Raw genomic sequence first — 27,971 nt, forward strand, 5'->3', positions numbered from 1 at the left:
AAGGGCTCCTCTCACTGCAGGGCTCCCAAGCCCTGTCCCCTGCAGCCCCACAGGGCAGCGTGGCCCTGGCACGGGGAGTGGCCCCCCTCCTTCTGTGCCCAGCCCCACTGGCAGGTGCCCTGGGAAGGTCTCCACCCGCACAGCCCGGCTCTGGAATCATGGAAAGGCACGGAATCGATTTGTCTGGCCTTGACTCACAGAAACTGGGTTTGGTGTGACCTTTCTTGGGGAGGTTAAACAGCCTTTGAGCAGGCAGTGGCCTCTGCACAGGAGCTGCTTGCGCAGCGCAGTCAAGGCATGCCGGAGCCTTCTGTTTGAGGAGTCAAACACAGCAGGTCCAAGTCACAGCCTGCAAACAGCAAATCTGTTTTGGGACCCTCATCTTTGCTTGCCCCAGTTTTTCACCATTCCTCATCAGAGGTGACCTTTGTAAATGCCATCTCACCAGGGCTTCCTCCAGTGTCTTCCTGCCCTTACAACCTCACAGGTTTTTCAACCTGAGGTCTGTGCCAGGCTCTTAACCCTGAGCTGCTCACGCAGCGTGACCCTTGAATTAATTTCAAAGTCAGCACTTCCCAGGATATCAGCCAGCGTTCCGTTTCTCCACGCGCAGCTTCACGCTGGGCCGCGTTAAAACGCACTTTGTTTAAACGCCCTGTTTACCAAGCAATCCGGATTGCTCTGCATGACTGCCCCGTCCTCAGCACCACCTCCTACTCCACCAATCTCTGTGGCAGCCATGGGTTTATCAGCAGTGATTTCAGATTTCCTTCCAGACCATTGATTACAGCGGTGAATGGCAGCCGAGGAGCAGCTCCAGGAGAACCTCGCTCCACAAGGAATCCCAGCCAAGCTTCCCTTCCCTAAGCTCTGGATAAATCGGATCTGCCTCACAATGCCGTGCTGAGAATCCCAGAATCCCAGAGTGGAAAAGTCCTCCAAGGTCATCGAGTCCAAGCTGAGCCTGATCCCCAGCCCAGAGTGTCAAGTGCCACATCCAGGTGGTCCTTGGACAACTCCAGGGATGGGCACTCCAAACCTCCCTGGGCAGCTCCTCCCAATGCCTGACCACCCTTTCCATGGAGAAATTCTTGCTGATGTCCAACCTCAGAGCAGTGTTCATGCAAAACAATAAAAATAATAATAATGATAATGATAAAATTCCCACTATCAGCTGGAAGCATCCATCAGTCTCCAACTGCTCTGCACCCAACACAAACCAGCTCTGCCTCTCCAGCCCTGCAGGAATGCCTGCAGTGGCCCTTGTTCCTCACAGAGGCCAGGACCATGCCTAAGGAAAGGTTTAAAAGCCAGACCTGTCACGTAATGCCAGTGTCCAGTGTCCGCTGCCATCAGCCACACTGACTGACGTCAGTGCTATTTCCATCAGCCATTCCCTGCTTTAGCCATTAATCCAGTTGTTCCCTGGGGCCGCTGAGGGCAGTGAGCACTGCACAGCCCCAGCCAGCTCTTCCAGCTGCTCGTGGCATCGCTGCCCTACCAGTCCTGCCCATCCCAGGCTCCCCAGCTCCATGGACACCTCCGGAGCAGAGAGATTCCACTCTTTGCTACAAATTATTCCATTCAATTATGTCAAATATCTCTATTTTGAATGCCTTTGCTGGTTCCCAACACATGGGCAGGTCCCACATCCTACGTTTTTATGTCTCAGCCCAAATTACTCCAACTATTTAGTCAATACTTTTGCATTTTTCTCCACAATTAACAATTTTGCAATCTCCACTTAGAATTGACAGTTCCTGAATTCCACCTCTTCCTGGCACATTTTTTAACGTACTTATTGTGTTGACTTTGTAATAATTGATTCTCCCCCAATGTCTTTGGCTTTGCTTGTTAATTTTCTATACTCCAGAACGACTCATTTCTCCTAATTGCTGCAACTCCCTCCTTTTAGCCCCAGTATTTATTGGTTTCCTACTTCCAACTGCTGCCACTGCATTGGAATGGGATTTAGGGCAGAGCTGTCTGTTTTCTCAGCTGAGAAATTGTGGTTTTGGATAAAAAAACCTGCATTTTCAGGGTTCCCTAGTGCTCACTGTGATATTCCTGGTGTGGACACCTGTGCCAGCACCACATCTGAGGGACAAACAGAGCCCACATTCCCTCTTCCCGCAGGGATGCTCTGAAGGGGATGTTCTTCCCCGGAAAAATCCTGCAGATTCCATGCTGCCGCAGCTCAGGGATTTTTCCCGAGGAGGAATAGTTGGCAGCTCTCCCTCTGATGACCCCCATCCTCTGTGAAGTGCTCTCCTGCCTTTTTGAGTCTGTGCCTGCTCCGGCCTCTGCAGATTCCAGCAGCAATGAACTCCCGGCCCATGTGCTCGCTGGAAAAGCTCTTCCCTTTGCTCCTGCCTCTGCTGCCTGCTCATTTTGCCTTGAACTTCTCCTACCTGCAGGGTTGTGAGGAACGGCAGTAATTACTCCTCTCTCTGCCCCCTTCCAATTCCACAAATCCAGGCTGCATCCACCTCTGCCAGGTCCTGCTGCAGACACCAGGCAGGTCAGGCCAGCCCATCTGCCCTTCCCTGTGCCCCTTCCAGCCCATCTGCCCTTCCCTGTGCCCCTTCCAGCCCTGCTGCCCTTCCCTGTGCCCCTTCCAGCCTGGCTGCCCTTCCCTGTGCCCCTTCCAGCCCTGCTGCCCTTCCCTGTGCCCCTTCCAGCCTGGCTGCCCTTCCCTGTGCCCCTTCCAGCCCTGCTGCCATTCTCTGTGCCCCTTCCAGCCCTGCTGCCCTTCCCTGTGCCCCTTCCAGCCCTGATGCCCTTCCCTGTGCCCCTTCCAGCCTGGCTGCCCTTCCCTGTGCCCCTTCCAGCCCTGCTGCCATTCTCTGTGCCCCTTCCAGCCCTGCTGCCCTTCCCTGTGCCCCTTCCAGCCCTGCTGCCCTTCCCTGTGCCCCTTCCAGCTCTTCCCCAGTTTTCCAGCACAGGGAAGCCAGGCCCAAACTCACAGCTCCAGTCTCAGGGCCCGTCTGGCAGTAGCAGGAGCTTGTTTTGGTGAGGAATTTTTGTGGGCTGTCGCCGACCTGCCTGGTTCAGGCTGCACATCCCAAACCCCCCAACACCAATCCCTGCCGTGCTGATTTCTTCTGCCATGAGGGCACATTAGGAAAAATTATACTGGGAGACATTTCTTCATGGAAAGGAGGTCAGGCATTGGAAGGAGGGTGTGGAGCCACCATTCCTGGAGGTGTTCAAGGAACGACCAGAGGTGGCACTCAGTGCTCTGGGCTGGGTGACATCAAATCTTGATGATCTTGGAGGTCTTTTCCAACCTTAATGATTCCGTGAGGATTCCCTCTCATGGATGCTGGATGGGGCTAAGGGGACCCCGCACTCCTCAGCCCCTCTGCTCCCTCCTGCCTCTTCCTTCCCTCATTCAAACATCTCCAGCTCCCAGCACGACCTGCATCAGCCTGATTCTCCTTGCTGAACCCAGGGAAAACAAACTCAGCCCAAGTGACAGCAGTGTCAGGAGGCAACAGGAATTTGGGATATCACCATGTCCCCACAAACGCATGGCATCACTGCCTGTGCAGAGGGCAGGGACCAAGCAGCAGGAGAAATTCCATTGTTCACAAAGGAAACCACAAAATCCGCCCTGGGCACCCTTTTCCTGCTGGCAGGGATGGAGGGGAGCCACCCTGCTCCCCGCTCCCCCCTCCCCGAGCGCACTGGGGAAAATCCAGCCCTTGTTAACTGGCTCGCTGCTGATCCCAAAGCGGGATCTGCGGCTCCCCTGGCCTCCTGTGCCTCCCCACGCGCCAGAAGCCTCCTTTCAGGCAGCTGCCAAGGGAGCTGCTTCCCCAACAGCCACCACAATGCAGCAACTCACAGGGCCGGGAGTGAAAGGCAATGTCAGAGCCAGCACCCGGAATATCAAAATAAGCGACAAGGGAGCCATTGTGGCGCGGGAGTTACTCAACTTCACATGGATTCATCAACCCCTCTCCGTTACAAACCAACCTGGAGCCATGCAACATCCCTGGATATGGAGAGAGACAGATAAGCCCAGGGACAGTGTTTTGAGTGACCCAGGGCCAGCTTCCCATGGGCGGAGGCTTGGGAATTATTTGCTTTGCCTGGCGAGGAGCAGGGCACCAGTGCAGTGCAGCACAGCCCTGGGAGCAAGCAGGAGGCTGAGGGGAATATTATGTCCATGGAAACAAGGGCAGGCCTCGAGGAAAGCTGGAGCTGAATTGCCAAAACCACCCAGGGCAACGCTCAAGCTCCAGGAAATAGGACAGAGTCTCAGCTCATCCCTGAGCCAACCATTTTACAGCTCATCTGAGCCATGAGAGCTTCTGCTGCTGTGCTGGGGTGAGGATGGAGCTGACACAGCTCTTCCCATCCTGTTCCATGACCCACCAGCAGCACATTGTGCAGCCACTGCACTGATTTTTGGAGGAAAAGCCCCCCAAGAGCCCTCCCTGCTTGTTCTGCACTCACCCTGCAGGTGATGGGAAGAGCTCATGGCGTTCCTGGTACAGCAGCACCCTGAGGGACAGGGACAAGGGACAAGGCAAGCACTGCCCTGGCTTGGTGTCACCTGGCATCTACAGCTCCCCTCTGTGCCTGTCCATGGTGGCCTGGGGGTCCTGTCTGTCCCAAGGGTCCCGACCTACCCTGCCACAGCATTTCCAGGGGTTCAGTTGGTTGAGCAGACCCAGCTGCATTCCCAGGATTGCTCCCCGTTTGCCCAACACGAAGGAATTGAGGGAAGGGCTGGTGCTGAGCATGGGATCAGGTCCCAGGAGCTGCTTTGGACAAGGGAGGGACATGGATGGACCCATCTCTAAGCCAAGACCTGTGCACACCTGTGAGACCCATCCTTTGATTCACAACACTCCTTCAGGCCCTCCCAAGATTTTGTCCCTGAAGATGGTGTCTCCCAAAGAGCCTGACAATTCTGGAGCACAGTTAGAGGCCCAAATCTGTGATCTACCAGCCCAACTTTACTGGGGTCACCTCTACCACAACCACTGGGGTCCCACAGGGCACATCAGCTGTGGGGTGACAGCTCTGGTCCGTGATGCTCACGGGGTCTCGTGTGGTGGCTGTGCCTGCCCACAAATCCCTGTGTCCGTCCCCAGCTCCCAATAACCCTTCAGCTCTTTCACTGTTGACAAACCAGAGAAGGAATCCACAACCAGAGGAAAAACACTCAGGAATCCATGGAATCCCACCTCTCAAATCCAGGTATTATCCCAAAAAGCACCTGCTCCACTCCTGAGTGGCTGCTCAGCTGACAATTAGTGAGTGCTGACCTTGCAGTCAGCAGAGGCAGTCTCCAAGTCCTGCCGAAATAATGATAGCAGAGCAGCCAGCCTCAAATGGACATCAGCTCCCGAGGCACTATTTAATGAATAAATCCAGGGAAAATGCGGGCTGACTCCACATAGGTGCCCTGAAGCCTCCTGAAATTTGCATGATGCTCAAAGAAGCCGCCAAAGCCCGGTGCCAACCTGCCTGGTCAGATCGAATTTATCTAACTCAGAGCAAGATCTAACGCAATTAGAAACCCATTTAGGCAGCCTGGGGACAGAGCCTGCCTAACCCTCAGCCTATCCCAGCTCTGAGCCCATTCAGGAGGTGCCATTTGGCTTTTCTTTGGGTGAAATGAAGATGGGCAAGGAAAAGACGGAAATAAATCATCAGAAGGGCGAACGGTAAAATGGAAAGGGGTCATAATCTTTATGGAATGATGTCTAAATTGGCCTGGCCATGCTGGCCTGGAATGTCTGTCACCATCCAGCTGATAATGGAGCTATTCTGGAAATGGTTGGTGTGGAGTGGAAATTGCCCTGGACGCAGCAGGAGGCCTCATAATCACATTAAAACTATCTCCAAATCCCAGAGAGAAAAGGCTTCCAGGACTGGGAGCAACACTTGAATAAAAGCCTCAAGGAAACCAACAGCTGCAGAGTGGGAAAATGATGCTGGGAAAATAATGAGCTAATCTGGCTCCCAGTTGAACCCAGTGGAGCTGACAGGGAGTGTTGAAGGCTCTGGGAAGAGCAGGGGGTCCGAAGCTGTAGACTTAGGACTCTATAAAAAAAAAACTGAGATAACCAGGAATGCTTCCATGGAAGCCTTTCCACAGAAAACCTGTCAATTTGCTGAAATCAGATCATTATTCAAGCGAGCTCCCTGTTTCAGGGTTGGGGCGTGGGGGGAGATCTTTGCTGACACGTGAAAATGAAAAAATGATGCTCTTGCAAAGGTACCTTTCACTTCAGGACTCCAGCCAAGTATTAATTATGGAGCTCAACTCAAAAAGGTCAGGCAGAATCATGCTTTTAGACATTACTAGAAAAGAAAATATTTATATATAATATATATTCTGATTGACCTGGGAAATAGAGGGAAATATTGTCAGTTCTTCCTGATTTGCTTTCAAATTGAAAATTTTCCTCTGAGGGCAAACCTGTTTTGCAACCAGTTCTATTTCCACAGGCAAAGGGCAGCAGCTTTTCCTGTTTGCCCAAGGAATTGTACCTGTTCCAGAGGTCTGGGCACCCACACGCTGCAGAGATGGGCAGAGCCCTCAGTTTAGTGGTCTGGACCTCCGGATGAGTGGAGATACCAGGTGAGACAAACCTTCCTTCAGAGACATCAAACAGGTAGGACAAGTCATAGGAAGGCTTCTTAGGGCCACTTATCTTGCCTGCACTGCTCCAATTCCCATTCCCACTGGCACAGGACCCCAGGGATGGATGAGCTCCTCAAATCCCAGGATTGTTGTCACATCCTTGGCCAAACCAGATCCTGGCTCCAGACAAATTTCCAGCACATTAGCAAAGGTTTATGAGCTCTCTGGGCAAGAGGTGCCCTGATAGTCCCTAATAAACTGTGATCCACTTGAAATCCTTGGGGAAAAAAACCCACCCAAGCTCCTCCAGGCACTTGCAGAGCCTGGAATCACAACACCTCAGAAGGCCTTGCCCCGCCTGAATGAGAATGAAGGGCTCTTTAAACATCTGAAACACGGGTTTTGCTTTCTACAGGGCTCAAGTGCTTTTGATGAACAAGCAGGAAGATGAATGGACAAGTGTGAGAGGAACATCACACATCGCTCCAGCAGGACACTTCCAGCAGGATCTCAGCCACCAGGTGCCCCCCAGCAGGGCCAGGGCCTCCCCAGCAGCTGTTCCTGAGCACCGGGGAGCTGGGAGGATGTGAAAACCAGGCCATGTGGGAGCAAAATAGCTGCAGGTTTTCAGGTTGCTCGGGTCTTTCAAGATGCCTCCGAGGAGCGGAATCAGGGCACGCTGCTCCGTCAGCTCTGGAGCGGGATCGCTTCCCAGGGAGAGAGGTGGGGATTTGCTGCTCTCCCCAAAGGACGGCTCCCAACTTTGATGGAGCGTGCCAGGATCCCTGTGCCATGTGCAGATAGGAGACCAGAGCGGGTGTTTTGCAAGCCAGGAGGAGCTCAGAAGGATGTTTACATCCCGGGAAAGGGGCATCTTCAGGGATCTCTGGGCAGGACCCACAAGGCCTGGCTGTGAGTGCCAGAAGGATGGAAATAATAAGGTGGTAGAGCTTTCTCCTGCTCTCCTGGCAGATCACAACCCACGCTCCCACCACAAACCCACCCACGCTTCCCTGCAAGCAGCTAAAGGTCTGAGGCAGTAAACAGCTTCCACCACACAAGGCATTGATGCAAAACAACCAGGGATGTTTTTTAAGGGATCTGGGGGAGTTGTTTTCTTTCTGGTCCTCTGTCTGACCTCCTCTTCCTCTTGAGAGGGTTGGGTTGGGAATCACACTTGGAAAAGAAGCCTTTACTATAGGTAGGATATGGAAACCAGGTCCTCAAGGGTGCAGAGACCTCCAGAAAAGTTCAGGAAATCAGAGAATAAAATCATGGAATGGTTTGAGTTGGAAGAAACCTTAAAGTCTATCTCATCCCACCCCTGCCATGGGCAGGGAAACCTTCCACCATCCCAGGCTGCTCCAAGCCCCGTCCAACCTGGCCTTGGACACTTCCAGGGATCCAAGAGCAGCCACAGCTTCTCTGGGCACCCTGTGTCAGGGCCTCCCCACCTCCCAGGGAGCAATTCCTTCCCAATATCCCATCTAAATCTCTCCTCTTTTAGTTTAAAAGCGTTCCCCTTGTCCTATCGCTCTCTGCCTATGTAAAATATCTCCATCTTTTTTGTAGCTCTCCTTGAAGTACGGAAAGGGTCAGGACAAAAGACGAGGTCAGTGAAGGACCTGTTGGGGAGAAGCTGAGTGAGGCTGAGTCACATGTCTGACTCCAGAGGTGAAGCCAAGGCTGAGCTTCACCCAGGCTGGACTGGGGGATGCTGCAGCCACAGTCAGAGGTGACAAGAAAGGGGGCACCAAGATGCCATGGGTGACCTCCTCACCCCTGTTCAACCCTCCTGTGCCTCATCTGAGCTGTCTGTGCTGTATGGGGTGCTGAAGGATCAGGGCACTGCAGGAAGAGCCTCTTTTGGAATAATCTCCACTGACCATCTTGGTTTCTGCCAGGAGCAGAGCTGGGTTGTGCAATGGCAGCACAGCGTGCCCTGGGGATGGGCCGTGCCCAGGGCTCCTGGCAGGTGCTCTCACAGGACAGGGGTGTGTGGGGATGAGGGTGGAGGGGCAGGAAGGTGATTTGGACCTGGCACAGGGCTCACATTCCAAAAGATGTGCCAACCAGTGGGACATTTGCCAGGGCACCACAGGGGCTGAGTGTCCAACACTCCACAAACCACGGAGGAGCTTTCTGGGACCTGCCTTGGCACAGCCCCACACTAGGGGATTCATTCTGGGGGTCCCAGCTGGCCACCAGAGCACAGCAGCCACCCCTTTGCTGCTGTCCCACGGATCCCAGGGCTGTCCTCCCCAGCCCTGACACAATTCCAGCCACTCTGTGCCCTTTGCTCCAGGCATTCCTCAGCCCTTGTTCCCTTCACAACACCCTCCCTGGCCTGTCCTACATCCTGTACCCTCTCATTACTCCAACCTCCTTCCATCCCATCCCAGAACATCCCAGCTCTGTCCTCACCTGGGAACACCCCACCCTCCACCCCCTCCAGCCGCATCCCACCCTCTGTGCTTCACCCCATCCACACCTCTGGGTGCTCCGTGGGCTGAGGGGCCACGGAGAGCCTGGGGACACGCAGGGACCACGGGGACACACAGGGACCACGGGGACACACCCTGTCACATCCCAGGTTCTGCCCCAGGATTTGGGTGTCGGGTGAAGCAGCCTGCAGGGCTGGGCCCTGCTCCAGGGAACAGCACTGCAGCTGAGAGCCCGGCCGAGCGGGCAGAGCAGTGCTGGGAATATCAATCAGGGAGGCTTGGAGCGGGCGGCTGCACACACAGCCAGGGCTTTCATCCCCCAGGATCCACAGCTCGGCCGGCAGAGCCAGCCAGGGGCTCAGCCCTGTGTTGGGAGGGCTCAGCATCCCTCTGTACTGGGGCCAGCACGGTCAGGAGAGACTGGGGAAAGCCAGGGAGAAGGGAGAGATCAGGAGAGAGGGTGGAGAGGAGCAGACACAGTTGTGAAAGAAGCAGGAAGATTTGGCGGGGGGGAAGGAGGAGTTCCCCAGATCCAAGCTAGGAAAGGCCAACACTGGCTCCAAGGGCATCAGGCAGGGGAGAGGCTGAGGCTGTGAGGAGGGAGAGGAAGAGGAAGGGAGGGAGGAATGAGAAGCAGGGAGGAATGGCAAGAGGGGAACTGGGCAGTCCTGTCACCCAGCCCCACATGGGGAGTCCCAGGCAGGGAGCACAGGCTGGGGGAGCCTTCAAGGGAGAAAGGACAAGGTCCCCAGCGCTGGTGGGGCCAGGGACTGCCAGGCAGGAGAGAGCCAATGACCTCCCTGATGTGTTAGGGACGGTAAGTGCCACTGTCTCCTTGCAGACACTGCCAACAGAGTTGTCACCTGGCCAAGGCTGCCCACCCTCTGTCACTGTGTCCACCCCACTGCCGCCCTCCACACAGCACAGCCTGTGCACAGCCCTGTGCCCCTCTCTCTGGGGCTGTGCACCCCCTGTGCCACCTCCTACTGCAGCCCAGGCTGCACAGTCCCCACTGCCACCTCCTTGGGGATGGGAGTTGTACCCTGCCCTGTGCCACCTTCCTCCTGGGGGAGACTCCGGCTGCATCCCCTGCATCCCCTACCCCTGACACAGAGCCTGTGCGTGTGTCCCTGTCCCTCCTTGTCACCGAGACCACGCTTCCCTCTGTGACACCTCCACAGGGTGCTGGCAGTGACATCCCGCCGTCACCTCGCACATGGGGGGTGCAGGCTGTCACCCCGCTGTCACCTCCCCCTGCAGCACTGCCTGTGCACACCCACGCTGGCTCTGGCTGCACATCCAGCCTGTACCAGGTGTTGCTCTTCTCCCGTGGCTGAAGTTCCTCATTTTGAGGTCCCAAATGCCCCAGGGTGCTCTCGCTCCCTGCCATCAACCCAAGACCCCAACACAGACGTGTCAGGGGCCACCGCACCTTCCTGCCTTGCCCTTGGTGCCCTCAGCATCCTCACCAATGCTGCAGCACGGTGCACTGCCCACTCCCCACCCCGTCCTGTGCTCCCCCAGCTCCCCCAGGCACCCCAGTGATGCTCACAAGCTGCTGTGCTTTGACACAGCCACTCTTCCCAGCAGATCCAGGGATCTGCAGCCCCTCAACGACACTTCCCTCATTCGATCTCAGCCCGGCAGAGCCAAATCTGACCCAAGTCCCGTCGATCCCAGCAGGAGGAGCTGATTCATAGTGTGGAGCAACTGCTCCCAGCACAGCGTCTCTCTGAAACTGGGGGAAAGCAGGGCAGGTCCCCCATGAACCCTCATCTCCATCTGCAGCTCCTTGCTGGATCCATTTATCAGCTCATTCCACGTGAATGACCTTGAGAAAACCCACTGATCCAGGACAGTGGGAGACTTTCCCAGACATCTGCTAGCACCTAAACCTGCAATTTATGGAGACTCTGAGCTAAATTCTCAAACAAGACGATTTCATTTCTGTCCATTACAGCTACAATATTCCTCTCCTCCCCTCCCGCAGAGAGTAATTAATGCTGCACCGAGCTCTGAGCCTGCAGGCAGGTGCAGGAACCTCTGCTGAGCTCGCTCAAGTTCACACCACTCCAGCTGCCTTCCCGGGTGGTGGGGGGCTGTAAAGACACAGGGCAGCTCTTGGGAGAGGATATAGAGTTATCTCCTCCCGGTAAAAAAGGATGGAGCCTGGGAGCCAGGCAGAAGAAAGAGCTGCTCCCCACGCCAGCGCCTGGAGTTCTAACCCCCGGTTCATCAAAGAGCTGCCGAGGACGAGGAAGGAAGGGAAACTTCTCTCAGAAAGTTCCCAAAGGGAAGCAGATAGCAGGGCTGAGCCAAGCCCCCAGACTGCCCAGCCCAGCCCTGCGGGGAGCAGTTATTGAGGTGGTTGCTGGTGTCTCCTTTCCTCCTCTGCAGCCATTGCATCTCCCTGCGGGTCCCAGCCCTGCCTGCCCAGGAGGCCCAGACACTTCCTGGATGGTTCAAGATAAAACCTTATGCTGTTAGCAAAACAAACGAGGAGGCTGTGAGAGCCAAGGCTGGCACAAGGCTCAAACCACCAAAGCCGGAACCACTGGTTTCCCCAGCTGATCTAATCTCTCCTAGCGCCAGAGCTCATGGCCCCAGCAGCCTGGTGAGGCCACTGGAGGCCCTGGGGCAGAGGTGAACTGGTGTGACAGAGCAGGGCTGGGTGCCCCAGTTTGGAATAAAAACCAGGAGAAACAGGAACGGGTGGCCAGGGAGGGGGGTCCCTGAGATGGGATAGTGGGATGGTGGGAGAGGGGTGTTGGATTGTTCCTGCCTACCAGGGTCCATCTTTTCTCCAAACAGCTGGAGACAAGACCCTGAGCAAGCTCCATGGCATTGGCATCAGCCCCATCCAACCCACCAGGAGATCCCATAGAAGGCAGAGCCATCTGCATGGGGAGCAAGACCACCTGGCTCCAGCAAGCCTTCCTGAGAGGATCTCTCCTTCCCATCACCTGCCAGGGTGGGGGAGCACCGGGATCTGGGCGCTGCTGACATGCCAAGGCTCCATCTGCAACCGCGTGCACCCTCATTGCAGCACTGCGGCGGGTGAGAGCCGGCGGCTGCCAGCCCGTGCCGGCGGGATTTGGGTCAGGCTAGCCAGGCACAGGGATCTGCTCCACCACACTCTGGCTGTGGGACATGGGTGTGGCTCAAGAGGATGTGGAGATGAACCAGGAGAAGTTTTGAGGGAGAATGTTGGTGTGAAATGAAATGAAAGCTGGGCAGGCTGGGCCATGGCTCAGACTGCATCCACATCTACACGTGTGTGTGTGTGTGTGTGTGTGCAGGTGTTGGGAACCCTGTCCTGGAGGGACATCTTCACAGGGCCAGGTAGTGACTGGACATGGGACATGTCAGCCTGGGGATGAAGGGTCAGCACCATGAGGCCTCTGGACTGACCACACTGGGCTGTGGTGGAGGGTTTGTGGAGATGGCTGGCCCACGTGAGCATCACTTCTGTCCTCCACAGGGCCTGAGTGCTCCAGTGGCCAAGGACATGGAAAATATGCCTGGGAAATTGCTGGGAGAGCCTTTTCAGGGGCAGCAGGGAAAATAAGGCACAATCGGTCAAAAATAGAAAACTTTATTGAAGTCAAATCCAACATTGCAGCTGAGCTCAGCCCCACGGCAGGAGCCCAGCCTGCCGCTCACTGGGGTACAAAGAAGGGGGCAAGGGTCTCATGGGGCACAGGGGGTACAGCACGGGGGGGAGTGGGTGGTCCTCACCCACGGGGCCGAAGGAATAAGACAAAGCCACAGGCACTCGCTCCCCCTCTCCCTCCCTGACTGGTTAAGGACAGAAGTGCCAAAGCAGAAACATGGTGCAAGCCCCTAAGTGGCCAGACAGCCTGAGAAAGAGGGTCCTGCAAGCTCCACACTCAGCCCATGACCTTGTGGCTCAGCTCCAAGCTCCAGTGCACACCAGCGAGCAGCCAAGACCTGCCTCCTCCCTGCCCTGCACGCAGAGAACCCCCCGGCAACACCAAGAGCAGTGACCCGACCGCAGCAGAGACCTCAGTGCCCCTCTCCCCCGGCCCCCAGCACAGCCCCAGCCCTGCCACACAGACGGGCCATTCCCATGCCACCAGGATCTGCAGATCCTCTCCCACAGAGCCACAGCTCCAGGCCTGGTGCTTGTGGAAAGGGAAGCCCGGAATTCACCATGCCGGCTGTGGCAGAGGGCCCAAGCCTGGGGGAAGCCAGAGCCTGAGCCTGGGAAAAAGGCAAAGCTTTGCTCCTCCACCCAGCCCCACCTGCCCAGGCAGCTGCAGCAGGCGCAGAGCTCCCTTTGAGGCACCTTGGCGCAGGGATGGTGGCAGGCTCAGCCGCACCAGCAGAGCCGGGCTGGCAACAGTGAGGCCAGAGCCTTCTCAACTGCTCCCTGGAGCAGGGCAGGGCTGGAACCCAGCTGTGGAAGGAGCAGGACCAGTCCCTCCCCCCCATGAGCCAGCCCAAGCGGAGGGAGGGATGGGAGGGTGGGCATCGCCCTCCTTGGTGCTCTTAGAGTGGTCCCCAAAGGGGATGCAGGCGGGTGGCATTCCCTGCCTGGAGCCCCACATGCAGAGCCACACACATGCAGTGCCCTTTGCATCACCGTCACCCGGGCAGCGCCACCAGGACCCAGCCCCGGGCACTCTGACAAGGGCTCGGACAGTTTTTGGCCTCCCTCACACCGTCCCCATCCCCTCCCTGCACCATGACCAGGCTCTGTGGCTCGGCTCCAGGGCAGTCCAACACCAGCCCCCTGGGCCACGCGTGCAGGGCTGGGGGCCAGTCCACGCTCACTCCCACACCTCTGTCCAGATGGCTCCCCGGTGCAGCGGGGGCGCCGCTGCCGGCCTCAGGATGAGCTCTCCTACCTGCTTGTTGGTGTATTTCTGGGGGTTGGTGCGGTAGCTGTAGTCCGAGTACTGCTCGGAGCCCGTTGAGTTGTTGTCCCCGGTGCCAACAAAGGTGTTGGTGGCCGGCAGGTCCTGCACCACTTGGTGCTTCTTGGAAGCAGAGGGTGACTGAGGCTGCAGCTGGATGGAGGGCAGTGGCGAGTTGGAGCGGTAGTGGCGGCCCAGGTCTGGGCTGCCCGGAGGGTAGTTCAGGGGCAGGTGGATCCGGGGGCTGTCGCTAACGGAGTCGTTCATGAGGTTGAACTTGAGTGATTTCTGCAGCCCCGTCTCCTCCTCATCCTCCGCGGGCTTGGGCGGCTTGGGAGACTTGCTCTTCTTCACCTTGTTCTTACTCTTCCCACTCTTGCTGGCCTGTTTGGGTGCATACAGGTCCTTGGTCTCCTTCTTGCCTGCCTGGTAGCCGCTCTTGGCCTCGCGCTGCCGGCAGTAGCGCACCAGGACCACCAGCACGATGACCAGTGTGACAGCCACAATGCCAGCGATGACCCCGAAGAGGATGTTGCTCCGCTGCTTGCTGCGCTCGTACTCAGGGTCGCCGGCGATGTCGATGTCCAGCGGGGTGTCCAGGCTGTGCCCCACCAGCGTGTCCAGCAGCGTGCGGTTGGCCAGTGTCTCATTGACGTAGAAGTGCACCAGAGCCGTGCCGTGCCGCGAGGGCTTGCCCTTGTCATTGACGCGCACGACCAGGCGGTGCAGGCCGTGGTGCTTGCGCAGGATCTCCTTCTCCAGAGTGATATCTCCGCTCTGTGGGGAGATCTGAAAGAGCTCGAAGGGGTTTCCTCCTGTGATGCTGTAGATCAGCTCGGCGTTGATGCCCGAGTCGATGTCCTCTGCCTTGACCTTGCTCACCTGCTGGCCAGGGCTGGTGTGGGGCAGGATGTGCTTGTAGGTGGCGTTGGAAGGGGAAGTGATGAAGGGGGCATTGTCATTCTCATCCAAGACATTGATGGTCACCCCCACATAGGCAGACCTGGGGGGATCCCCACCATCCACCGCCTTTAGTCGGAAGGTGTAGGTGCTCTGCTGCTCCCGGTCAAAAGAGATGCTGGAGAGGATGGTGCCAGTGCCATTTTGGATGACAAAATCCCCGTTGTCTTGCTCCACCGACAGCTGGATCCGAGCATTTTCTCCTTTGTCAGCATCGATGACCGTCACCATGCCCACGGGGCTGAGGGGCGGCATGTTCTCCATCACTGAGAAGTTGTAGCCGCTCAGCATGAACTTGGGGTCATTGTCATTCCTGTCCATGACGTTGATGGCCACAGACGCTGTGCCCTGCTTGCTGGGGCTGCCCTTATCTTCCGCCACCACCAAGAACTCGTAGCGCTCCTGCTGCTCTCGGTCCAGCACTGCCTTCACCCGGATCTCCCCAGAGTCAGGGTCAATGGTGAAGGAACCCTTGGAAGAGGGGTCTGTCACCAGGGAATAAACCAGCTTGGCGTTGGAGCCGCTGTCAGCGTCAGTGGCACTCACCTCCATGACGAGCTCGTCAGGCTCGTTGTTCTCAGGGAAGGCCACCTCAGTGAAGCTCTGGCTGAAGACAGGGGCGTTGTCATTGACGTCCATCACCTGCACCTTCAAGGAGTTGGTGCTGGAGAGGGGCGGGTTCCCTGAGTCCACGGCCACAATCTCAATTGTGTACTCCTTCACTGACTCGTAGTCCAGCGGCGTGGTGGTCTGCAGGAAGTATTTCTTCTTGCTGTCACTCCCTGTCTCACTGGCCTGGCGCAGCTGGAATGGGACATCACCGGCCACCACACAGGTCACCACAGCATTTTCACCCTCATCTCGGTCGGACACCTGCACCAGAGCCACTGCTGTCTCTACTGGCACGTCCTCCGAGATGTTGGCCATGCCATCCTGGTGGGTGACCAACCCTATGCCCCGGATCTCTATAGAGGGCGCGTTATCATTCATGTCCTTGATGGTGACCACCACCTGCGTGCGGGCACTCTTGGGGTTTGCGCCCTTGTCCTTGGCCACGACTGAGAACTTGAGGGTGCCGATGTCCTCACGGTCAATGGGGCCCTGCACGGTGATGAGCCCCGTGGCGCGGTCCAGGCGCAGCAGCCGCCGCACCATGTCCGAGGCCTGGTGGAAGGAGTAGTCGATCTCTGCATTGGCGCCCTGGTCCGAATCGTTGGCTTTCACCTGGGGGACAGAGGGACAATCGATGAGCAGGACAAGGGCACGGCAGAGCGAGCCCCTCCGCAAACCACCACAGCCTTCCCTGAGGACAATCGGGGGAAAAACCAGGATTTCCTCTTCTGGGGCCAAGGACTGTGGGGCAAAGAGCCTGGGACCGGCAGAGCAGCTGGGAGCCACCCTCGGGCATGGAGGCTCTGCCTCGCTCTTCCGGAGAAACCGGCTGGGCTGGTTGGCTGTGCTCCCCTCCCAGCCGGCTCCTGCATGCAGGGAATCCTCCAGAACCATGGAACCGTGATGCTGAGACCCAGCCAGCAGCAGGGAGGGACAGCTCCAGCTGTACCCCCAAGGAGGGGCTGGACCAGCTGTCTGGCTCAGATGAGGGTGAGGAGGGAGGACATGATGTGCGGAGCTGCAGCAGCTCCATCGTGGCTGCAGGGATGCAGCCACGCAGGGATTGGGGCTGTCTGAGCCCTGCACAGCACCGTCCATCCCTGCCCACCCGCCAGGAGCCCTGTATCCCCATAAACCTGCCTCTATGCCTATTATTTGCTTTCTAAAGAAGATGAGGTTTGTCTAACATTTGCCTCCCTAATCGGCTCTCTGAGCAGCCTCTTCTCTGCACCATTTGCTGCTCCACCGTTATCTTGCTCAGCAGATTTGGATGGAGAACGAAAGTTGTTAAATGTAAATTCCACCTTTTACCTCCACTCACAAAACAGGCGGAAGTCATTTTCCCCCTGAAAGATAAAAGCTGAGCAATGGCAGCAGCGGCATCTCAGCCCATTCTCCTCCCGGCCATGCAGCTCCCTTATCTGCTTCCAACTCCCATTCTCTTAACAGTGAAAAATTAATTCTTAAAAAATTCACATCAGAATTAGCAGGCAGATGAGAGCTGGCCGCGCTCCGCTTATTAAGATGGCAGCTGCAGATAAACAGATGTCGACTACTATCATCTCAATGCCCCCTCCAAGCCAAATCCACCAAGATCCAGCCCCTTGGGCTCTGCAGGCCAGTTTGCAGCGCTGCCCGAGACAAGGCAGAGCCCCTGCTCCCTGCAGACAGCAGGGCACCTCCGGAGCCATGGCCAGCCCCGCACACGGGCAGCAGGGATGCTCCCTGTCCCCACCTCCTGAGTTTCCATGGATCGGCCAAGGGAATGCAACTTATGAAAGGGTCTGTGTCTTGTCTGCGGGCAGCACTGAGACCGCGCTGGCCCCAAGCCAGGCTCCCAGAGGCCCTCAGGTCCCAGCCCCCCAGTAACCCAGAACCCTGCTCCCTGCAGCTCTGCTGCTGCCCCTCAGCTGTGTCCTGCAGCCCCATTCCAGATGTGCCTTCCTGTGCATCCTCTCCAACCTTGCTTGAGCAGATGCGATATCCTAGGACCTGCCTGCCCGCTGGCCCTGGGCAACACTGTGGGCTCCTTCATCAAGCCCTCCCTCCTCCCTGGAGGAACCACAGCCATGTCAATGCTCCTGGGTTGTCCCTGCAGCCAGGCAGGAGGGGAAACGGTGAGGAGAAGAGCCCTGCACACTCACCTGGAGGACGGAGTGTCCCACAGGGCTGTTTTCAGAGAGCTCTGCCTCATACAGGGCCTTCTCAAACTTGGGCGCGTTGTCATTCATGTCCAAGATGGTGATGCGGAGCAGAGCACTGCTCGCCCGAGGGGGGTTCCCCCCATCCTGCACCTTGATGGTCAGATCGTAGGAGTCCCACTGCTCCCGGTCCAGGTTCCCCATGACGATCAGCTGAGGCTGCTTCTCATCCTGGTCCTCGGCCACCTGCAGCCCAAAGAGCTCCTGCGCCTCCGGACCAGCCATCAGCTCGTAGGAGGCAACGCCGTTGGGGCCCGAGTCCCGGTCCATGGCCAGGGGGATGGGGAAGAGCGTCCCGACGTTGGTGTTTTCAGGGATGGAGAGGGTGAGGACAGGTGAGGCGAAGTTGGGGGTGTTGTCATTGATATCGAGCACCTCGATCTGCCCCTCGAGCAGGCGTGGGCTGCTATTGGCGTTCAGGTTAGTGATGGACACCTCGAACTCCAGGAAGCAGGGGTCTCCGGGCAGGAGGTGCTGGCATTCCCGCAGGCTCTCCCGGTCAATGGAGGTCTCTGTGGTGTAGATGTCCCCAGTCTTGCCATCCACACGGAGGTACGGGGCCCCCACTTCCAGCTTGTAGAGGTGCCCCATGTCCGGTAAGCCGTAGTCAGAGGCCAGGCTCCCTATGAGGCTGTTGGGGGGTTGCTCCTCCTGCACTTTGTAGACCGCACGTGTCCCTGAGGCCAGGGCAGGGAGCTGGCAGAGGAGCCACAGGCCCAGGCAGGACGCCAGCGGGTTCATCCTATGCTGCAGGGGAGCTGGAGGAGACACAGACACCGGAGGTTAGTGACCAGCCCGCTCCCCTGGCTTACCCCACTGCGCCATGTGGGACTGCGCATGGTCCTGGCATGGCTCCCGAAGGAAGGGGCTGCTGGGGCTAGCTCCTGGCAGCCTCCAGTGCCCTGAAGGACCCGTCCCAGCTTGCAAAGTTCCTGCAACGCCCTGCTGGAGTGAGTAACCCTGTCATTGAAACCTCAGCCCTGCCACTTGCAGGAAGCCACTCCTGCCACTGTCCACCCTCTTCGTCACCACACCAACTGTAATTAGACCCAATGAGGCACACTAACAGGGTGGACTGCAGGCAGCCTGCTGCCAACAACCTGATGGGAGCCGGCCAGACTCCGAGACAGCTTCTCACCACCCAAACACAGAAGCATTGTGTGCCACCAGTGCAGGGGCACTGCCTGCCATGCACGGCAGGGACACATGGGCACTGCACACAGCTGCCAGCACTGCAGAAACGGGAGCACCAAATGGAGAGTTCTGCCTGCTCTGCGGGATGTGGGACTGACACCCATCCGGTAGTGCAGGGACATGGAACATTGAAAGGATGCAGAACTGACACCCACCCAGGGACACAGGGCACTGCAGGGATGCAGGGCTGCTACCCATGCAGGGATGGAAGGCCATGGATCGCTGCAGGGATGCAGGGCTGCCATGCACCCAGCACTGCAGGGACATGGGGCACTGCCAGCATACAGGTCCCTCCCATCCATCACTGCCTGCACTGCAGGAACAGCAGCAGCCATCACTTCGGGGACACAGGCCACTGCAGGAATGCAGGACTGCCGCCCATTCAGCACTGCAGGAACAAGAGGCGCTCCAGGGATGCCGCCCATCCAGCACTGCAGGGCTGCAGGGCACTGCAGGGCCATGGGGTGCTGCGGAGATGCAGGGCTGCCACCCCTCCAGCACTGCAGGGCCACGGGGCACCGCTGTGGCAGGAACAGAGCAGCACTGCCCTTGCTGCACTGCCAGCACAGTGGCACTGCCAGCCTCGCACTGCCAGGTACAGAGGCACCACCCACCCGGCACTGCAGGGATGCAGGGGCCCTGAGCATCATCCCTCCTGCACTGCCCATGGAGCACTGCCACCCCCGGTGCCTCGGGAGTCAGAGGGACACTGGGTCCCTGCCCAAGCTGTGCTGCAGTGCAGGAACCCCCGGGCAGCCCCCGGCAGTGCCCAGCCCCGGTGCACTGCAACGGCAGCACAGCATCCCCCTCGCTGCACAGTCACTAGGCAACCCCACACCCTGCGCCAGCAGCTCCTGTTCCCTTCCTCACTGCAGACACACTGTTCCTTCCCATTCCCTCCCACTCCAGTCTGGGACATGGCACGCACTGGGTGCCCAACCCGTGCCAGTGCCCATCCTGCTGCTGCAGCGGCGGTGCCGGGAGCACTGCCCCCCTGCATTGCAGAGACACCCCTGCACTGCTGCCCCCGCCACTGGCACCTCTTCCCTGTGCCCACACACTGCCCAGTCTGTGCCAGGTATACCGGCAGCCCCACAGACTGTCCCCTCCTGTGCCAAGCCACATGCTCTGCCACCAAGCCCCTGTCTGGTGCTGTGCTTGGCCACCAGCTTTCCCATTCCCTGGTTTCTGTTCTGGGAGCACATTTTCTTCCTCCGGGATCCAGGAGCTTGTGCTGAGCCGTGAGCATAAAGAGGTTCAACACAGCTCACTGGCACCCAAAAACCCAGGGACTGGGTGCCCTAAAATTAACAGCCACAAACATCTGCCAAGGCCCCACAGCATCACCCTGCTCTAGCCTCTCCCATTGCTCCCTCTCTCCATACTCTGCACCCAAGCACAAGCAAATGCTCCATGGGCAAGCGCTCCATCACCATCCCCCTCCGTGGAATGGAGGCACTTGCCACACTGCAAGTACCCAGTTCCTGGTTAGCCTGGCATGGTACGGATCATCAGCAAGCGGAACACCCTGCACTGCCCTCCTTGGTACTTCCCACAAGCCAACAGCTCCTGGTCCCTCCACCCCTCTGCTTCCCCATGGACATGGGGACATGGACAAGATGAGCTCTGCCTCTGCAGTGAAAATACATCTCCATGCCTGGAGAGGAGACTGTGGCCCTGAAGCCAAGCTTGCCTCTGCTCCCTTGTCCTGCCACTTCCTTTGTGCAGAGCAGAGCCATCCCCAGCTGGCTGAGGCCATGCAGAGCTGCCCACACCAGCGCTGGGATGTGTGCCTGCAGGAGGAAGGGATGCGGAGAGAGAGCAGGACATCTTCCATCCCTGGACCGGGCTGAGGATGGAGGTCAGGAGCCAAGCAGATACAGAACAGATTTTTGCATCAGCATGAGCAGTGTGTGCACACACGTGTGTGTCTGTGCTGGGTGTGCACTGTGAACATCCCAGACGTGTGCACCTGCCCGGAGCACGGCCATGTGTCCATAGGTAAAGGCACACACGTCACACCTGTGCCCTAGCAGGGTGTGCAGCTGTGTCACACGGGGCAAGAAGCACATCCCTGCCCGCTCCGGGCCCGTGCCCCAGGTGTGAGCTCGCACTCCTGCACGTGTGTGCGCCCCACACAACGCGTGCGCCCACGTGTGCGCATGCCCCTGGCACCGCCGCCTGTGGATGTGTGTGATGTCACCCGTGCGGGGGCACTGGCACCTGGGTCACGCTCGTGTCTGCCACCCCCCGGGTGCACTCACACCAGACCCCCCTCATCCAGCTGCCTCCATGGGGTGAACCTGCCCCGAGGTCCACCAGGCCTGTGCTGCCATTGGGGATGGCCGTGAGCAAGGACAGGGAAGATGGGCAGCTCCAGCTGTTGGGAAAGGTGTCCTGGAGGATGCCAGGGCTGGGAGAGGCACCGTGCCCACGGCTGGGCTGTTTGCACTGGGCTGTTTGCACTGGGCTGGGCCTGGCTGCTGGTGACGTAGCCACGTCCTGACTAAGCCCTGGTGCGAGGTGAAAGATCGCCAGGAAAGGGGAAAGTCTCAAGGCAGTGCTGATGCCTCACATGGCTGAGGGTGCTGGGAGGGAGGGCCCAGCAGCTGGAAATGCCAGGAGCCCTGTGCCAGCCTAGAGGAGGAAGGGTGTCACCCAAAGGTGCCCAGCACCCAGGATTTCTGCTTCAGAACCAGGGCTGGAATCTGAGCCCAAGCCCCATTCCTGCGGGTGAAGGAAGGCACCCTGCAGAGCAGGGAAGTGCAAGGAGAGGGCCTGAGAGTCTGAGGGGCGCTGCTGGAAGGCACGAGGGGCCCTGGGCTCAGCAGGATAAGGAATTAGCAGGGTCAGGAATCCTGCTCGGCACCCAGGGGTGCGATTGACAGGGCGCAGACGTGAGAGCCCAGAGTTGGGCGTGAGGAGGAGAAGGAGGAGGAGGAGTAGGAGGAAGCCTCCACAAGCACGTCTGTGCAGGAGATACAGGCTTCCCAGGGGCCAGTCCAAGGCACCAGGCTATTTTCCCATGGGATCTAAGGACCATCCCACACTTTCTTCTCTGGTGCCAGGCACCTTTTTCCAACCTGCTGGCAAAGCACAGAACACTTAAAAATAAAAGCCCCTCCCAAAACAACTATTCCTCCGCACACACAATTCTCCCTACGGGGAGTGTGTGAGAGAGACTGAACCACATGAGAGAGGCGTTAGTCACGCTGCTTAATGCATGACTGGGAAGCTCTCAGAGGACAGTGGCATGCAAAATCCGACAGAATTCAGCCATCCCCACCAAAAAAAAAAACAAGCCTTAATGAGAGAGAGGTTATAAAGCACCGCGAATTTAAGCAACTGCTTGAACAAGCCTGTGCTCCCTGCGATTCCCACAGTCTGCTGGCCCCGTTCCACGGGAGGCAGCACCGCTTCGGGAATGGGCACAGAAGTCCAGCCTCTCCTCGCTCCCAGCGGCTGATTGCGTGGCTCGGAGCCACAGCTTACAAGTCCCTCCAAACCTTGCACTGAGCACACAAGTGCTAATCCCCCCTCCATGCTCCCCCCCAGCCCTGTTCCAACACCCGGAGCTGGAGCGACATCCCAGCAAGCAGCAAACAGCTCATCCCAGCTCCACGCGGAGATCAGGGGTCGTGTTAGCCGAGAAAACAGCACCTGATGGTCAGTCCTGCGCCGAAGGCACGCATGGGCTGAATCCTGGGTATTCTGTAGCACGTCCCAGGATTTGCTCCAGCTCCGGCTGCCACTGCGGCTGCTCGGCGTTTCTGCAGGCTGGGCCCGAGCGCCGGGAGCCAGAGCACTCCGCGAGGAGGAACCCCACTGGCCTGGCAACAGCGTCACCCCAAAATCATCCCTGAGGAGCCAAGCAGTGATGAAAAGCCGGCAAAGCCCAGGGCCCTCCCTCCTCTTGCTGCCTTCTCCACATCCCTTCCAAGTCTGGCAGCCAGCGAGGCGGAGACCTGTCAGAGCCTCCCTGGAGTGGCACCCCGATCCTCCCAGCCGTGGGTCCCCCACAGCTACTCCGGTCTCCTGTTCCCTCCCTCCCGGCTGGAGAGGGGCCCTGGGGGAAGACAAAAATGTCGCGGGCCTGAAACACCCCAGCAGGGCCGCTGGGAGCCGGGCACAGCAGGAGCGGCTCTGCTCCGGGGATGCAGCCGGGAGGGTTGGGGGGACCTTGGGGAAGGGGGACGGGGTCCCCCCCGGTCTCGCAGCGCGCCGCGGGAGCCGCTGTTGCCGGCTGCGGCGACTGGGAGGGAGGATGGAGGCCGGGCTCCGCTGCCGGCCGCCGCGGCCGAGGCTCCCCGGTCCCCGCGGCGCTGCCCGGACTGAGGCTCCGGCTGCCGCCGGCTCCGGCTGCGGGCACGGAGGGGAGCGGAGCCCCCGCTCCCCCAGGCGGCTCCGCCAGCCCTGCGCACACGCACAGAGATACGCACAGAGACACGCACACACACACGGACACACGCACGCAGACACCCGTGACAAAACCACGGGAGCCGCTCTGCCGGCACCGGCTTCGCGCTCAGCCTCGCGTACCAGGAAACAGGGATCCTCCGCGGCGCAGGCACGCACAGCCCGCTGACACACTCGGGGCCGGCTGACACACTCGGGGCTCGCTGACACACTCGGAGCCCGCTGACACACCCGGAGCCGGCTGACACACTCGGAGCCGGCTGACACACTCGGAGCCCGCTGACACACTCACCCGCACGCACACCCCGTCACACACACAGCTCCGCACACAGACACGCGCGCCCCACTCGCGTCCCCGCACCCCGGTGTCACACGCACCCCACGCGGACACCCCGCCACGGCCCCCGGCGTGCGCCCCCGCCAGCCCCTCGCTCCCCGCCGCTCCGGCTCACACACAACCCCGCTCCCAGCCGGCTCCCGGCTCACCCGCAACTTCTGCGGCTCCCACGCAGCCGCGCACCCTGCGGGCGCACACACCCAGGGCTGGACGAGGGACACACACCCAGGGCCACCCCCACGCGGAAAAATAAACACCCCGAAACACGCGCGCACCCACCGCCACAGCCGCCCTCCCGCAACCACCGCCCGCCCTGCGCTGCGCCGCGCTGTGCGGGGCTGGCCGCGCTCTACTCCGCGCCGCACAACAAGTGGCAGTGGCGGGCGGGACCGGGGACAAGCGGGAGCCGCCCCGCTGGCCGCGGAGCCCCGCACAGCCCGGCGCGGACCGGAGCGAAGGGATGCGGGATGCTCGGGAGCGGGATGCTCGCCAGCGCCGCTCTCGCCGCCGCCCGGCCCCGCGCTCCCGCACAACGCCGAGCTCCGGCGCGGGGCATCCCGCACCCCCCCGCGGCTCTGCCTGGCTGCGGGCGGGGGTCCCGGCCCCGCCGCAGCTCTTACTTGGATGGTGCCGGCGCTGCGCTCCGTGCCGAGTCCCTGCGCGCTGGTCCCGCGGCGACTCCATCGCCTCCTTCCCGCCGGGACCGCGCTCCCCCCACCCCCCCTGCTCCTCTCGAGCGTTATCCACGGATGAAAACCAAATGGAAAAAAATACTGAAAAAAAAATTAAAAATAAAAATAAAAGAAAAATAAAAATTAAAAAAAAAAAGGGGGAGGGGGGAAAAATATATAAATGTCCCGCGGGAACCGCCCCCCTCCCCGGGCCGGGGCTGCGGCTCCTCCGGCGGAGCGGCGGCTCAGGCTGGAGGCAGCCCCGGTGGGCAGCTCGGTCCGTGCCCGCCTCCGTCCCTCGGTGTGTGTGAGGATGTGCAAGGGAAGCGCAGCGCAGGCACGGCCCCTTCCCCCCCCCCCCGCCCGCCGCTGCCTCCGCCTCTCGCCGCCACCACCATGGGAGGTGGAGCTCCGGCTCCTTATCAGATCCCGAGCCCGGCCGGGCTGCCGGGACGAGCGGGCAGCGGCTGCCGGGCAGAGCCGCCCGGCTCCGGGCTGCCGGCACCGCTCCCAGCGCCGTGCCCGTGGAGAACGGGGACCCCCCCCGGCCCCCCGGGCCCCCTCACCCCGGGGACTCCTCCGCTCCGCGCCCGCACACGTGCGGCTTGTGTCTCCCTTCTCGCTCCCCCCTCGGTTCTCTTAATCATTAATTCGCTCATTTATTCTTCCAGTCGGCGCTTCACAGCCCCGCAACCCCGCTGCACAGGGCCAGGGACCCGGGCCAGCGCAGCCGGGAGGGTCCCTCCGTGGGACCGAGCTCAGCGGGGGCTCTGCCCACCCCTCCCCGGCCCCCCAGCCCAGCAGGGCTGCGGGCAGGGCTGCAGGGCTCCCCTGCTGGCTGCGGTGGTGGGGCTGGAGTGGCCGCTGTGCCCTGCCGTCACACCTCGGTGAATCACGGCTTTATTTAGTGCGGGTGTCGGGGCGCAGCACCACGGAGCACCTGCGACTCCCAAAAACACCCGCGAGCTCCCAGCGCCCTTGCGATGCTTTCACAAGCTGTTCTCCCTCAGCTGGCTCCCCACCCCAGCACCTCGGCTGGCCAAGCGAAGTCCCCGGGGGCCTGGGGACCGCGTGTTCCAGGGCTGCCCCTTTCCTTGCTGCCTCCGCCGCCTCCGCGCTCCTGCAAGGAGCGGCCGCTCTCCCTGCCAGCGGCTGGAGCTGCAGCCCGACCCTGCCAAAACCCTCAGCACCCTCCGAGGGTCGCGCAGCCCGTGGCGCTGCCCCTCACCCGCCTTCCAGGCCGGTTGCGGCGCGGATTTCTCGCCAGGATGCTGGAAAGTCCTTCCCGCTCCGCCGCAGCGAGGATGGGAGCGCGTCTCCCCGCTGAGCTACGCCAACCTGTTGCGCAGCGCCCTTCGCTGCACACATGCTCAGCTCGGCTGCATGACTGCACCATCTAGAGGCTGCGCCTGCCTGCTCGGAGCAGCCCGGCTCTATCTCATCCCCTAAATCACCCCGTTTTCCCCCCAAAATTGCCGGGCTTTTCTCCCAAATCTCCCCGCTTTCCCCGGCAACAAGCCGGTTCAGGCCGTGGCAGGGCTGTGTCCCGCTAGGCAGGAAAAGGGGGCTGGCGAGTCATCCCTCAGGATGGAAAGCCCAGATCTCCTCCCAGACTTTCTGCTCCTCCAGAGATGTCGGCTCCTCCACGTCTGTGTGCAGGGCTTTTTTCCCGAGTGTCAATTCACATGAAGGCAATTTAGCAGAAGATGTGAATTGAGAACCAGGGAAGGTCACAGCCCACCTTTGGGGCAGGGAGAGGAGCTGTGGGGTATGTCAGGCTGTGCCCTGCTGATCCAGCGTGAGCTGGGCAGGGAGAGGGAGTGAAATTCTGCGGAGACAAGGAGAGATTTGATGGATCAGTAACTGGCAGCCCTCCTTGGAGTGACGGAGAGCTGGAGCAAAGGGAAAAACCGAGAGTGACCCCGTGGATCCAAGGCTGCCCGTGGAGCGGGGACAGCAAACTTTAGAGATTGCTGGGGACCAAAGGTTTGCATTTCACAAGAGTCACAGGGCAACCAAGGAGTTGATGGGCAGCAGCACAGGGAGTGCCGGGGAGCTGGGCACGTACGTGGATCACTGGATGCCCCTGATTTGTGGGACACCCGTGACTGTCACCTCAGCCTCTGCTCAGACATGTTTCTGAGGCACAGGTCCAGGCTCTAGGAATGCAGGGGAAAAGTGTCCTGGCACCAGGAACCACCTCTGTGCAGCCCAGGGGAGCAACCTGGCAGAGCAGTTCCAGCAGCACCCATGGCCTGGGGAGCTGGGGGGACACCATGCCCAGGCCCCTGCTGGTCTGGCATCCCAGGGCTGCCTCATCCATCTCTGCCTTCCTCCTCCACCCCACTGCCTTTGAAAGCCTCTCCCACAGTGCTCCTTGCCCTCTGACAAACAGGAAGCTCACCATTCCCTGTACTTCCTTCTCCTGGGAGTTATTGTAGAATCCCAGAATGGTTTGGGTTGGAAAGGAGCTCAAAGATCATCTCATTCCACCCTTGTCTGGCAGGGACACCTTGCACTATCCCATGGTGCTCCAAGCCCCATCCAACCTTGCCCTAAACACTTCCAGGGATGGAGCATCCACAGCTTCTCTGGGCAACCTGTGTCTCTCCACCCTAACAGGAAAAAATTCCATCCTGTACACGTACCAGTTCCAGATGAGTCACCCATCCTCACCTTGTCTTCACCATTCCCAGAAAGCAGAGCCAGTCTGAGCAACAAGAAGCCCTCAGGCTGCAGCTCTGTCTGCAGAGTTATTCCGTGAGCCCCTCCAGGGCTGGCAGTGCCACCGCCCCCGGAGCTGCTGCTGGAGGCTGTGGCTTGCCCCAAGCTCCGGGTCCCCCGTGCTGGGCTGCTCCAGGTACCCTGTGCTGGGCTGCCCTGGCATCACACAGAGGCAGCTGCTTAGTGGTGCCGGTGGGGCCTTGTCAGAAGAACAAAGCCTGCGAGGGAAGAGCATCCAGCTAAATCTCTGGGAAAGCGAGAAGAAAGGGAAACACGGAGAGCAAATGAACCTTACAAGAGAATAAATACCCCCTCCCCAACACACACACTCAGCAACCTGGCTGCCGTCTGCTGCAAGGAGTTCAAAGGCTCCTCTGTTCTCTCTCTCATCAGCTCTGGGCTCCGCAGGAGAAGCAGCAGCTCGGATTTGGGCAGCAAATGCTAATAACACAGATGTTCTGACAATCCGCTTGTTTCTACAATTAAAAACAAAAAGATCCTCAAAACCCAAAAGCGAGGAAATGAGCACATTAAAGAACTTCTCCTCCGCTCGCCTCCTGCGTCACCGAGGGCTGCAGGTTGGCGGGGGAAGGAGCTGGGTGGGTGCAGCCCCATCCGGAGCGTCGGTGGGATGCTGTGGGAGCAGCGCATCCCTCGGATCGCGGCGATGCTCTGGCCACGGGCTGCGGGCAGCCAGCCCCAGCTGGGAGCCACGGAGGAGCCGCAGGGCTCCGGTGTTCGCCGCCTGTCTTGCCTGTGGGATGCTCGCTGCCAAATTATTGGGAGATTGTTTTTATTACTGTTTTAACTCTTTTTTTAACCTTGTTTTTCTCTTGGCTGCTCTTTCACTCACTCATTAATTTTGGTATTTTTCTCACGGTATATAACCCCTGTCACGGCTGCCATGGCAACAGGAGGGAATGTG

The 27,971-nt window shown here is 59.3% G+C and overlaps 1 protein-coding gene across 3 annotated transcripts in view; it reads right to left on the reverse strand.

The window, feature by feature from the left end:
- PCDH1 (protocadherin 1) overlaps window positions 1-25,684 on the reverse strand; it is a 55,527-nt gene extending 29,843 nt beyond the window's left edge. For 2 of the 3 annotated variants that reach the window (XM_068205468.1, XM_068205470.1), the window contains exons 1-3: window positions 24,272-24,637; window positions 17,648-18,462; window positions 13,923-16,115 (exon numbers count right to left, since the gene is read on the reverse strand). In XM_068205468.1, coding sequence (XP_068061569.1) covers window positions 13,923-16,115; window positions 17,648-18,462; window positions 24,272-24,335 — 3,072 coding nt within the window. In that variant the 5' untranslated portion in view covers window positions 24,336-24,637. Of the gene's footprint in view, window positions 1-13,922; window positions 16,116-17,647; window positions 18,463-24,271; window positions 24,638-25,550 lie in introns of those variants that run through there. The other variant, XM_068205469.1, reaches the window with a different exon arrangement.
- Window positions 25,685-27,971: the final 2,287 nt, after the last annotated feature.

Source organism: Anomalospiza imberbis, chromosome 15 (genome assembly GCF_031753505.1).
Source record: "Anomalospiza imberbis isolate Cuckoo-Finch-1a 21T00152 chromosome 15, ASM3175350v1, whole genome shotgun sequence".
Classification (NCBI taxonomy): Eukaryota; Metazoa; Chordata; class Aves; order Passeriformes; family Viduidae; genus Anomalospiza; species Anomalospiza imberbis.